Source organism: Drosophila pseudoobscura, chromosome 2 (genome assembly GCF_009870125.1).
Source record: "Drosophila pseudoobscura strain MV-25-SWS-2005 chromosome 2, UCI_Dpse_MV25, whole genome shotgun sequence".
NCBI lineage: Eukaryota > Metazoa > Arthropoda > Insecta > Diptera > Drosophilidae > Drosophila > Drosophila pseudoobscura.
This window is the reverse complement of record NC_046679.1, coordinates 25,341,529-25,354,853: the sequence shown is the minus strand read 5'-3', so window position 1 is coordinate 25,354,853 and position 13,325 is coordinate 25,341,529. Positions and strand designations below refer to the sequence as shown.

The 13,325-nt window shown below is 51.5% G+C and overlaps 2 protein-coding genes across 8 annotated transcripts in view; one reads left to right on the top strand and one right to left on the bottom strand.

Moving 5' to 3' along the window:
- pum (pumilio) overlaps positions 1–13,325 on the bottom strand; it is a 210,966-nt gene that overhangs the window by 6,180 nt on the left and 191,461 nt on the right. For all 7 annotated transcript variants that reach the window (XM_033385976.1, XM_033385977.1, XM_033385978.1 and 4 more), the window contains 2 exons: positions 4,263–4,700; positions 3,698–3,914 (listed from right to left, as the gene is read on the bottom strand). In XM_033385976.1, coding sequence (XP_033241867.1) covers positions 3,698–3,914; positions 4,263–4,700 — 655 coding nt within the window. The remainder of the gene's footprint in view (positions 1–3,697; positions 3,915–4,262; positions 4,701–13,325) is intronic.
- LOC6897767 (uncharacterized) lies at positions 9,317–10,850 on the top strand. Its single transcript, XM_002137836.3, has one exon. The coding sequence runs from the start codon at positions 9,445–9,447 to the stop codon at positions 10,753–10,755; it is 1,311 nt and encodes a 436-aa protein (XP_002137872.2). The 5' UTR covers positions 9,317–9,444; the 3' UTR covers positions 10,756–10,850.

Here is a 13,325-nt window from a genome sequence, read left to right as displayed (position 1 = left end):
CACACAAATTGCATGAATAATTCCCTTTTAAATTGTGCAACTACACGCACCAGAACCAGACCCAGACCCAGAACCAGACCCAGGCACAGACCAAAAGACAGATCCAACCCCCCTCCCCGCTAGACTGGGGGTGGACCCCTAGACCAATGAGTGGAATAGAGCAAATACATAAGCTGAACAGATGCGGAACATACTATTCCAAGAGCCTTCTCCTCCTCCTCCTCCTTCTCCTCCTCTCCCTCCTCCTACTCCTCCTTCTCCTCCTCCTCCTCCTCCTACTCCTCCTCCTCCTACTCCTCTTCCTCCTCCTTCTACTCCTCCTCCCCCTCCTCCTCCTCAGCCGCGACATTTCATTGATGCAAATTGTTTGTGTATTTTAACCCTCCCACAATCGCAACGCCAGTCACCGGCTCCGGCTCCGGCCCCGGCCCCCGGCATCGTCTGCATTTGAAATGGAATTTAGTCGCTCTAGAGACTCTAGGCTCCATCCTGCTGTCTCGCTCCCTCTGAAGTGGCGCCAAATTAGTTGCAATTTAAATGCACGAATTAAAAACTTTTGCCGCCACCGCCAGCGCCACTCACTCCCGCCTCCTGCCCCTCTGGCAGGCAGAGTGTTTGCTGTCATTTATTAAGCATCGCATTCGCAGTCGCATTTCACGTTTTTTTTCCAAGAGAATTTCGGGAAACTTTCCTCTGCAATTAAAGAAGGATGGCCCCCCCCCGAAGGCCTGCAGCTGCTGCAGCCCGATAAAAGTAAGCAAATTTTAATGGATTTATCAGTTTTGTAAGAGAAATAAAGTTAGGGCGAGCATATCCACGAGATCCAAGATCCAAGACCCAAGCCCAAGACCCAAGCCCTAACCCAAGCCCAGGCCCAAGCCCTAACCCAAACCCAAACCCATGTCAATCCCTTCGCCGTTTGCACCACGTTTCGCCACGTTACGCATTTTCCGTGTTTCGGTGCACACGGCAGTGAGACTTTCATTAAGCGTAAGAGCCAGGGTGGCAGGGTGGCAGGAGGGTGGCAGGGAGCCAGCAGCGTGCAACACCTACCGACACCACAGCAAGTGTCGAGCGTGTGCTCGACTTCCTCCGATGCCCCGTCCTTTGGTGCCTATGTAAGCCAACATAGCAATTGACATTTTACAAAATAAACGAATTCATTTGCACAAAAGGCTGCAACACAGAGGAGCGGAGGCAAAGGCAAAGGCAAAGCCAGATGCGGATACAGAGAGCGGCTCAATGTGGCAGTGGCAGGATGAACAATGTGCTGCATTGTATGCAAAGTGGTCGGTTTACTGGGTGGCACGGTGGTTGTGCCTTCACTTTCCCTTTCCCTCTCCCAGTGCGGGTGTGTGGGTGTGCGCCTCGAAGGAGGAGTCCTTCGATCCAATCACATGTTGCCAACATGCGAAAGGTGTACATAATAATTTAGCCGGCAGAGGAGGTGGATGTTGCCTGCTGCCACTCGTACTCCCATTGTTTTCAAGGCAATGCCCCAAAATGGGTTTGGCGGTTGCAAAGCCAAGCCCAGCCAAGCCAAGCAGTCGTCTCCCTCCTCAGCCCCTGAGTCTCTGGCAATCCAACGGGTAACGCAACCCTTCAGACCCAGGCCAAGGTGCATTAACGTTTGTAATTGCAGCTTGTCTCTGAGGCAGCAATGGATGCCGCCTCCCACTCTGGTGCACAGCTGCTGCTGCTGCTGTTCTCCTTCAGTCAGCCACTTAAAACAATATAATCTCCATTAAAAAGCCTTTTTGACATTGCACACAGCGAGAGCGAGACCCAGAGGCAGGGGCGGATGGAGAGAGCAGGGGAGAGGGCATCGATTGCACAACATAATGAGTGGGGGGATGCCTCCACTGAGAGAGGAGGCCAAACTGTGGGGGGCCCAATGTGCTAATTGTAATTGAGATGCGAATGTGCAAGTGGAATTGTCAGTGGATGTGGCTGCAGAGGTGGATACGTGGATATGTGGATCAGTGCATCTGGTACACTTCTCGAGAGACCCTTGGCCTAATCACCTGCATCGCAGTTTTCAACTGAGGCACGTCGGAGGAGCTTGGCTTGCATCTAGGAATAGTTTCGATTGATTCCCATTTGCATTCGCCCTTCTCGCTCGATTCGAGGGCCAGGCACAGCTTTAAGCCGCACTGTCGGGTCTGTCAGGCAAGCAGAGAAGCAATTACGACAGTCCGTTGGACTGAAACACACACAATTGAAATGCGTAATCACTCATACGTCATGTGGAACAGTCGACAGACGGTGTTTGGGGGGGGGGGGAAAACTTCATTAAACTGCCATATGAGAAGCCAAAATGAATTAACGATATAATAATGCACGCGCCGCTGTTCCACTGTCCATTAATGGCCCGTTGCGGGAATTTTTGCATGCGGTAAGCACAGGATAGTGGTGGGGCGGCGGGGGGGGACGTCCGTCAGTCGGACAGTTTCGAAAACTGTCGGCGGAAAGCGCAATAATTGATTTCGCCCGACCGTTAATGGAGTTAATGGAGCTGTCCACGTCCGATCGGTGTGTTTTAAAGCTGCCCGACTCCTGGCCGTCGATTTAAGGATATGCAACTTCTGACAGAAACCGACGAGGAAAGGAGAGAGGCATGGGGCAGGGGGCATGGGGCATGGGGCAGGGGGGGGCAGACAGTTTGAGCACAAAGTGTAAACTTTCATTGCCTGACTGCTGTTATTAATTATAATTTGAAATTCTATAAATTTACAACAACAATGATAAGCCAACGTCGACATTTTCCTTTCAGCCAGCTGGCCCACCCTCTCCGCCTACCCCCGGAGGGCTTTTGGAGCTCGACTTCAATGGCAAAATGTTATTTTTGGCCACGCCGCACAAGGAGCAGCAGAAGCGACAGCAGACACACTGGGAAAACAATAGGCACCCACAGTACAGTAGAGCGAAAGTACATCGAGTGCAGAGGGCAGGGCCCACAGCCTGGGCTGCCAACTTGCTTGAAATAAGCTCCGAGTCGGCGCTGCCATTCAATTGACGGGAAAAGAATGTATACAGAATGTACATATAAGGACTATTGCCGTATTTTGTTTGAATATTATCTATCAATCAGCGCCGGGTCCCTCCGCTTGCTTTCCATAATATTTTGAGTGCCATAAGCCTGGAGTAACCCAGAATAGAACCTGCCAAAAGCCGGAAACCTGGCAGTGGTACTCGTCGAGACTCGTGCCACACCACACCATGCCACCTAGGGTGTGAGTGTGTCGTATCGTGTCTGTAGCAAACGTTGAAGTTGCAGCTGAAGTTGTTGCAGCAATAATAACATTTTGCATATTGCATTTTGCATTTTGCATTTTGCATTTTGGGTACTTGCATGCGATTTTCCCCTAGTTCTGTTTTTGATTAGATATATTCTGTAGCCGATTCTCCAGCATTTATCGTTTGGAATTGGAATACTAGCAGTAACAGACACCCCCTGCTGATCCGAGGGGATCTCTGAAATCCCTTGGCATTATAATTACAAGCGACGCCCATTACCGAATGGGGATTGGTGGATAAACCCAGATTAATGACTATACAGATATACAGGCTATACAGTGTGGTGGAGGAGGGGGAGTGGCAGGAGGATGTTGATGATATGCAACACTTTACACTAATTACAATGGGGGTATTACTTGGGGATGGGTAGGGGGGCGGGATGATGGGATTGACGACTTACCTCCGACACTGGAACCATTCTGCTGCGAGTAGAGATTCTGTTGGGCTGTCTGCGGCTGCGGCTGGTACAGTTGTGGGCCCTGCGGCGGCGGGGGTCCGGCTCGGGCGGCGCCCGGCGGCACCAGCACGGGGGCGGGGCTAACCAGTCGCATGGGCGTGCCGGTGCGGGGTCCTCCCATCAAAAGCGAGCCGGTGTGATCGAGGAAGGCCGGTATGACCTGGACGATATTTTACAGAGATTTCGTTGTGGTTGGTTTCATTTTGTACAGGGTTAGAATCGTTTATGCAATGCGATTGGTTCTTTGGTTTTACAGATGAGTATTGGAAAGATAACATAACGGGCCCACTGTACAAGGGCCCCACCATCTGTGGCAGGCGGCAGGTGCACGCAATTTACATGACTTCAAATTTACACGACTTAAGCCCTGGGCCTTGTACAGCGCCCCAATCGGTATTGATTGTACAATGTGCAGATGTGTGTTTGTATGTACGTGTGTGGGGTGTGTGTGGGGTGTATATACAAGGCGCAGAGGGGAGTGGGGAGTGGGGAGCAGTCGGCGACTCACCTGATACGGCTGGTTATCGGCTCCCTGCTGCGAGGGCGTCAGGGGGCGGCGCGGCTGGGTGCCCTGCTGTGGTATCAGATTCCCGGGGTACATGCCCCACGGCGCCACGCCGTAGTACTGCGGCATCTGGGCGGCGGCTATCATGCCCATGTAGGGGGCGGCCTCCTGGCCCGGATTGATGACGTACGGGGCCGCCTGTTGCGCGGCATAGGCCGCGTTCTGTTGCGCCTGCTGGGCGGCCAGAAACTGTTGGGAGGCAGCGGCCATCTGCATCTGCTGCTGCTGCTGCTGCTGCGACTGCTGCAGCGTCCCGTTGGGGGCGCCGGGCGGGGCTCCGACTGCACTGGCGGCGGATGTGGCGGCTGCGGCCGCGGCTGCGGCGGCGGCTGCATTGGAGGCAACTGCCGCAAGGCCTGGATTCTGCGACCGGAACAATTGCTGATGGAAGAAAAGCGGAAAGGCAGAGTTGCGGGTTAGTTATCGGGCAATCGAGTATTCGAGAGGCGGCTGTAGGCCTGCCACAAGCTCACATCTGCACTGAACGGCACCAAATAGAAAGAGTCCTCGCAGCAAAATTGCATTTCCTTCTGATTAACGAACATAATCATTCTGGAACTACCTAGTTTTCGGCTTTGATTAGTTATTGAACAGCTGTTCAGTTTAGCAGCTTTCGCAAACGTATTTTCAACTGTCAAGGACTGTCAAGACGAGACGAGTCTTGACAGTTCTAAATCGGGGGACATATTCCTAAAAGCCTAAGTGACCGAACGAAGCCAATACCCCACAGAAACACACATCTATCGCGCTGCGATTACAATCGATATTTGAGCAAATTATCGATTCGTTCCCATCGCTATGCCACACACTTTGCCCATCTCCAAGAGCCGATGGAGAGCCCGTCCCTGCCCATCTCATCGTCTCAGTTTTAATCCGGTGTGCCCTCTGATGCATGTAAAGCATCTGGCATCGTTTTTCAGAGGGCTCCGGCACATTCGTCTTGGCTTACGTGAATCTGTCGCGTAATAGGGCGCAACAGTGCCCGTGCCCGTGCCCGTGCCCGTGCTATACGTCATGCGAGTATCAAGTATCCGCATCCGCATCCGCATCCGTAAGGATTCTACGAGTAGCATACGCATTTGTAATATCTTGTGTTGTTCTAGCACACACGTGGAAACATGATAAAGTGTTTTCAATTGGAAAATTAAATCAAATCCAATCAAATCAACATGCGATACTCCCTCACACATGGGGGCACGGGGCACGGGCATGGGCAGGAGCGGTATCCAAAAGGAAAGAAAACAACAAGGAGAAAGGACGAACGCATGACTGAATGTTCTGGCTCCATTCGATCCGATGCTGCCCCATGTTTCCCCTCCCCCCCCCATCGGCCTCTGTTTGTGGCCTGTCTGCTGCAGTGTTGCCATATCATTGCCAGGGGCGACAGCTACTCAGGCGATGCAAAAAAATACGCAAAAATAAGGAAAAAGGCAACAAACGAATGGAAAAACTAGCAAAATTGTAGACTCGGACTCGCACAGTCTTTAAGGTTATAGGAACTATAGGAATCGCAGCAAAGGGTACGGTTGAAGGACGATCTGTGGAGTGGAGTACTACTTTTAGAGGCCCGCTTAGCCAGTCCTGGTGCCTGGCAGCTTCCACTGCTCGAACAGGCTCCTGCGGGGAACGTACTCCCTCGATGGGGCCTCGTGTTCACGGGGCGAATGGAAATTGAAACGGCAACTTGGCCAACATTAAAGGGTAGCCGGGTAGGAGCCGAAACAGTGGCAAGGAAATCAATGTGAATTATTGATGAATGGTGCAGAGAGCAGAGAAGCCAGAAGCCAAAAGGCACAGCGAAAGCCAAATAAAAACGAAACGTGCCAGAAAAAGATTACAAAGTAAAATAATAATAACACGCTAAACTTCTGGAAAACAAAGGAATAGGAACTCGACACCGAGCCCCGAAGTGCAGATGGTGATAGGGGGTTGGTTGGGATTTCTGCTGTGCCGAAGGGCTGTAATGGGTATGTGGCGAAGGCGATAAAAGCCAAACATCATGGCCTGCATACTTTCGGGCGCGTGATGCGTGAGAGCAGCACTCAGGACTCGCTACTCGGGCTCAGGCGCGCTGACTCGTGTCGTCCTGCCTGCGCCGCCATGAAATAATAATCAGAAGCCGAATAAGCGTTGAAATCAGAGCCGGGCAGAGCTCGAGCCCCCGGTTGCCATGGTGTACCACTTCTCCCCCTCCGCCACTCCCCTTTTTGATTATTAAAACGAAATTGAAAACAAAGGGAAATGGTATGTCTACGAGTATGTGTGTGTGTGTGTGTGAGAGGAAGAAAGAGAGAGCGAGAACATTATGTAATTTCACGCCGTAAAGTATGCAATGCTTTGATTTATTTTTGACGAGTGCCGAAAGTGCTGTCTGCCGCACAACAACGTGTCAGCATCCCCTTTGAGAGAACAGATCCAGCCATTCCTCAATTCCCAACTGGGAAAACAGCTGTTGTTGAGTGATGGCCCCCGCACTCGCTAGTTCGCAATCGCTAGTTCGCATTCGCTAGATCGCACTCGCTAGTTCGCACTCGCTAGTTAGCACTCGTTCCTTTTGAGCTGTCTGTGATCTATGTAAATGGCAGGAAAGACAGGCTCTGAAATGAATGGTGACCGCAAATAGCGCCTACTCGAAGTTCAGGGGCAACAAGTGAAAGGATAACAGGATAACTCGTGTGCCAGGAACACAGTGGAAAATGCTGGCCAAGTTCCCGTCTCGTAGGGCACATTTCTGGCACATTTTTCCCGTTTTCTTTCTTGGCTTTCCTTTTATAATTTTCGGTGGCGTTTCGACCCCCCCGCCCTGTCATTTTTATTTCATTTCATTTGCACATTACAGTACTCCACTGCGAGTTGGCCAGAGAAGGGCAGGGGGCACGGGGTGGGGGCGCGTGCTTAATAAGCTCCCTGGTGTACAATTTTCAGCGCTCGACTCGTAATGGAAATTATAGCTGATGTCATACACAGGGGACTTTGCCCGGGCCTTTCCTCTGACTCAGGACTCTTTGCCAGTCCTGCGCTCCACTCCACTCCACTCCAGTGGGCTCTCCTGTTTCTGTTCTGTTCTGTGACGCCCTTGGAGTGAAAGTGAGCCAGCCAACTATAGGAATATTTCCCCAACCCATCTCCAGCCCAACCCCCAACTTGTTGCAAGTGGGTCGCAAGGGCAGCAGGGGGAGGAGAAGGGGCAAAGTTGCCGCTTTTAATGTTGCTTTGTGCCTTTTTGCCTGAGTGGATTAGTTAGTTGGAGGCAGGCAGCAGCAGGTGGGGCACACTCGCTAGTTGATTTATAATTATGGCCGGCAGCAGCACCATCACGAGCAGTGCCACTGGCTGTGGCAGTAGGACCTCGCCTAACTCCGCCCCCGCCCACCTTGTCCCGAAGTTTCAAGTGGCACATACACAAAGTTGCTCGGCTTGATTTGCTGCAATTGGTGTGTGTTTGCCTTTTTTGGGTCTCCTTCTTTTCCTCTTTATGTTTTCTGCTTTCCACCATTTCCACCGCCTTCGAGGCTGCCGATTGACATAGTTTCTGTTTCTGTTTCGTTTACTGGAGGACTGTTTTGTTCTTTCGTCAAGTGTGGATATTGTTCAGGTCGGAGAATGAATGCTTCAAGTGATTCGAATTAGTTTTCACATTTCCCCCAAATATTTGCTTTTGTTGCTAGTGCAGGCCAGGCCTTTGTTTGCTCTTCCTTTGGTTCCATAGAAGTGCTCCACTTAATTACAAATATTTGATACTTTTCCAGATACATTTGGAGCTTTCATTCCCTTAAATATTCCATTTATATTGAAGATAACATTGAAAATGGATTTGTTGTTCCAAAAACTATACTGCAGGAGGATGAACCGATTTAACCTATTTTAGGAGCTTTTGTGACAATGCCAAAAGTTGAACAAAGTTCATCAAAGCGTTCCTTGAAATCTTGAAAATCCATGTCGAAAATCGTAGCAAATCATGACACGGTAACTATCGTTTATCGTTAAATGATAGAAAACGCGACCGCACAAGAAAAAGCTGGAAGCATGATTTGGCCAAAATATGCAAGACTTTTGCAACGAAGTGTCGATTTTGACCTGGTCAAGGCTATGGCTATAAAAGACAGGCGCCTATGCAGGTTGTTTGAACAGTTTCTTGGGCGTGACTCGTGTTTGTAGAATTAATTTAGTCGAAATACTTTGTAGTTTAATGCTACCCTGTTCAGACTGTTCAGGGCAACAGCATTGTCGTCATTGCGTCACAGAGTGCGCTTCGGTTCCAACTCGATTGCGCACGCTCGGGGGCGCTCGGACGATCCACACATGCCTTACTCTCACGACCCACACAAGCCATCCCCTTACGATCCGTTCATGCCTTCCTCTCACTACCCACACAAGCCACTCCCTCACGATCCACACATGCCTTCCTCTCACTACCCACACATGCCTTCCTCTCACGACCCACACAAGCCACTCCCTCACGATCCACACACGCCTTACTCTCTCGATCCACACATGCCTTCCTCTCACGACCCACACAAGCCACCCCCTCACGATCCACTCATGCCTTCCTCTCACGACCCACACAAGCCACCTCCTCACGATCCACCCATGCCTTGCTCTCTCGATCCACACGGCGTTCGCCGTTCCACCCCGTTTCAACCGGCCGCGATTCACCTACAATACACACAGATGATTCAGAGGTGGGTTACGCGTCCACTTATGCATATTCCACGTATACGATTTATTAAATTTATAAAAATGATTAAAATTCATTAGAAAAATCACTGCAAGCGTTTTTGGTCGAGCTCGATGCCCCCCTAAAACTCAGCATAAAGGTGTACCAGGGGAAGCCATGATCTTCTAAGGTGCTTCAATTGATGTGGATTTTGGCAGAAATAAACATTTGCCAGCAATCTACTATATGTGTTTGGAGAGCATGCAAAAATATGTACTTTTTGGGGGGGAAATATGTGCTTAAGTGCTTCTAGAATTTCGAAATCGACTCAGGCTTTTCCTTGGCTGCCAATAGCCATGGCAATGGCATAGAACACCTTTTGGGCATTCAGGGAAAGTTAATTTTTATTCGAGAATAGTAGTAGTGACAAAATTCGTCGAGTGTGAATCAAAATTGTATTGGCCAGAAATGGAGGAGAAAGTCAAGAAGGTGGAGGGCGCCGCAGGCGTCTGCTGCTGCAACTGCAGGCAGAAGCTGAATCCCCGCCAGCTGTTCGAGGACAACCTGGAGGACATCGCCAAGAGCCTGGCGCAGATAATGCTGATCTGCGGCATCCACGCCACGAAGTGCTGCCAGGCGAGGTCCATCATCAAGCGGGCCTTCGTGTACTACGAGAAGATGAGGACCCAGTGCACCCCGAGTGCGGCGCCGGGGTCGCGTCTCAATCGGAGCGACATGCTGCAGGCGCTGCGCATCAAGTGCCAGATGGAGCGCGTGGAGGCCATGCTGTCGTACTCGATCGTCAAGCGGGCGTTCAAGGCCTTCTTCCACGGGAAGCCGCCGGCGTCGATCAGCAATCCCTTCGGGGATGCCATGGCCATTCACAACCAGCAGCGGGCATGGATGCATGCCGCCTACAAGACCTCCAAGATCTTCGAAATCTACCAGCCGGCCTTCTTCTGGGCGCACAAGTTCTACGAGCGGGAGATCGGCGCGGTCTACGAGGCGCTTTACAGCCGCATGAGTGCCCGCTGCAACCCGATGCAGGTGCCGCTGTGCACCTGTCGTGGCTGCTCCAAGCAGGTGGTGCCCGGCGACCCAAGGCCCCCCGACAGACGGGTGCTCAGGAAGCTCGCCCTCAAGGACGATTGCGATCTGCCCAAGGCCTGTATTCTGTGCGGCCTCCAGCTGCCCAGCCGAACGGTGAAGCTGCCACGTCCCGTGCGCAACGCAGAGGTGAATCTGCCGCGCTGCGACAAGTGCAACAGCCCGTTCCTCATCTGTGAGTGCAACATCGACCAACTGACGGGCGAGGAGTACGGGGAATGCGGCCAGGACTCGTACAAGGTGAAGTGGTACCGCCTAGAGGATGAGCAGCCGCAGCCGAAGCCCAAGCCCAAGTCCCAGCGACCTCCGTGTGCAGGAGACATGCTACCAGAGGACGAGGACGGGGACGAGGACAGCAGCTCGGCAGCAGCGTCCACCGAGGATTGGGAGAACCATCACTGTCCCGTGGACTGCAGGCACGACAGCGGCAGTGGCTCCTCGGATGTGTGCCCCGGCGACGTTGGATCCTCGAACGTCTGCGATGGCGGGGCCACGAGTGAGGGTTCCACCAGCGAAAGCTGCACGGATCCCGGCGACGGTATGGTGGACAAGCTGGAGGATTATCTCAACAAACTGTGGGCCGAAGAGGTGGCCGAGAAGAAGAACCAGCAGACGTATGTAGCCAGGACCGTTCCCGAGCCAAGAGAACCCTGCAAGCGCTGCAGGGGTTGAGGATCGATGCAGTCCACTCCTCTCTGTGTTTCTTCCTTCTGTCTGAGATTTCGGAAATACAAGAAGTTCGAGTAATCGACTAGAGATCCGCAGTAGCCATTAATGTCTCTGGAATGGCGACGACCACTTAGCCACTCTCAAGTAGCCATCCGCACTTCTTCTAGGTGCACCGCCCACCCCAACCCCCCCTCGGTGGCAGGAGGCCACTCCTCGTGAGCTGCGCTTTAATTAAATATCTACGCAGTCGGACTCTCCCCAGTCCGCCCACGAGCTCAGCTGAAAAGCAATCAATTAAGTGTTCTTCCCAAGAAAGTGTCCATTTCCATTTCCATATTCCCGATTCCGATTCCGATTCCCCACCCGAGAGAAAGGGTGGGCGGGAGGAGTGCACTGCAAATATTTGTAGTCTATTCCGAGGCGCAATAAAAACAGAACGCCAATCGACTATGAATGATGGAGCGGAGCCGGCGCTCCCCTTTCGAATGGACGGACAGCCAGTGACAGTTGCCCCTGGCACATGGCAAATAAGCATGAGAATGGAAGGGGTTCGTTGTGCCTCCCCCCCCTGCTCATCCTCATCCTCCCGCTCCTGGGGTGGGTGCACAAACGACTTGTAAACAAAATTAATGCCACAAACAAACATTAGAGCACTTTTGGAACGTTCTCGCTGTGTGGCTCATTAGGCAGGGTGTTCGGTTACCCCTGCCAGTGGCCTCTGGGCGGGGAGGTGGGTGTGGTCAACACCCCACACATTCATTCCGTTGTGGAAAAGCCAACAAGTAGTCCGAAGAGTCACAGTCGCAGTCGCAGGTTGGGGCCAGTGCGCGCTGACCATTAAACCGAATTACTTAATGGCCGCACGCGTGTGGGCCTGCTTTTAGGCCCAGGACACACCCACACACACACACATAGGCAAGACTTTCTTGAATTCGAGTTTCGGCTTTCTTTTCCTCCTTCGCTGCTGCGTGATTGCTGTTTGTATATTGCTTTTTAATTTTCCTCGTTACTCGCAATTTCCAGCTGAAACGTGAGCCTCAAAAGGCGCACAACCAAAGAGAGAGAGAGAGAAAGGAAGAAGGATAAGGATAGAGGTGGCCCACAAAAACCCGCCTTAAGGTTGGGCCCCGACTTATATTGTTGTTTCCATTTGGGGTCCCAACTTTGCCATCACATATTTCATAAGTTGGTGAAACTTCAGTCCCCCCCCCAGAATTCTTGCAGGAATTCGATAGTTTTTTTCCTTTCCGCTTCGTGCCTTTGCTCGATTCCTCCAATAAATGAAATGCACTCAAGGATATCAGAGCCCACATCGGGATGGAAAGAGTTCGGCAATCGATGACAAATAAGCGGCGGACTAGTTAGTCGCTCAGTTTATCGGAGAACTAAGGAGTATATGTGTAATTGTGTCTGGCAGGGTACTCTCTCCCTCGAGGAATAATAGTTCATTTGCGCTCATTACCAGCGGCAATAAACCAAATGGAACCTCTTTCTCTCCTCTCTTCTGCTCGGATTTACAATGTACGGGAGGGCCTTTAAGAGCCCAGAACCGACCGACCAGCCAGCTCCAAAATGCGCTCCATTTCCTTTGCAGTGTTATTTTCGTTTTATTAATGAAATTACGCAATTTCCCTTTTACGTTACGTTATGTTGCGTTACGTTACGTTTGGTCTGGTCTGGTTTTTGTTTGCTTTATTGAACGAATGACGCAGCTCCCTGCGAATGGGGAGAGTGCAGGGAGTGGAGAGAATGGAGAACTCTGTGCGAGTGTTAAGTAAATGTGACCTTAATTCGCGGAGCGGTAAATGCTATGTTGATATATGGTTCTGGGATGCTGCAACGGGCGGGGGGTAGGGGGGAGGGGGGCTGCCACACACAACATTTGCATGGAGAGGACATTTAAAGTAAAATATGGCCAAATGCCGCAGGACAAATGTTCGATAAGCGGGCGCTTGGGTTCAAAGGACGCTGCAAATTACCGCAAAAGGAAGCCTCTCCACAAAGGCTGTTTTCCCGTTTCCCTGTTTCCCCGTTTCCCTGTTTCCTGTTCCAACAAATTGAACATAAAAATGTTTGAGGAAAATGAAGCCATAAATGCGCAATCACGGAATTTCACAAAAAGTAAGGCAAAAGGGACGTGGGGGCACGGGCACGGGCATGGGTGGGTTTCCCAGCCAAAGTGTTTATTTATGCAGTTTTTATTTCAGCGCGAAGTTCGTTCTAGCCGAACATTGCGCATACGCAACGTTGTGTGCCCCTCGAAGGTAGAACAAACTTCAGCAGCAGCCGCCCTGCCTTTCCTGTCTTGCCTGCCCGTCAGGTTTAATTGCCTTGCAAATTGCAAAGGAAGTAAAACCACGCAGATCCCTTTGAATTTCATAACAAATTGCTGTAAATTGAAGAGAACCCCTCGCCCAGCCCTGCCCAGCCCCAACCCCAGCCCCGACTCTAGGCATTGTCTTGGCCGGGAAAAGTTTGACTGCTCGGCTCGCATCGCCGGAAAACCGCCACCCATTAAAACTATTTTCCGTAACAAACAAGTCGTCCGGCAGCTCAGGCTCTGGAAAAAAGGG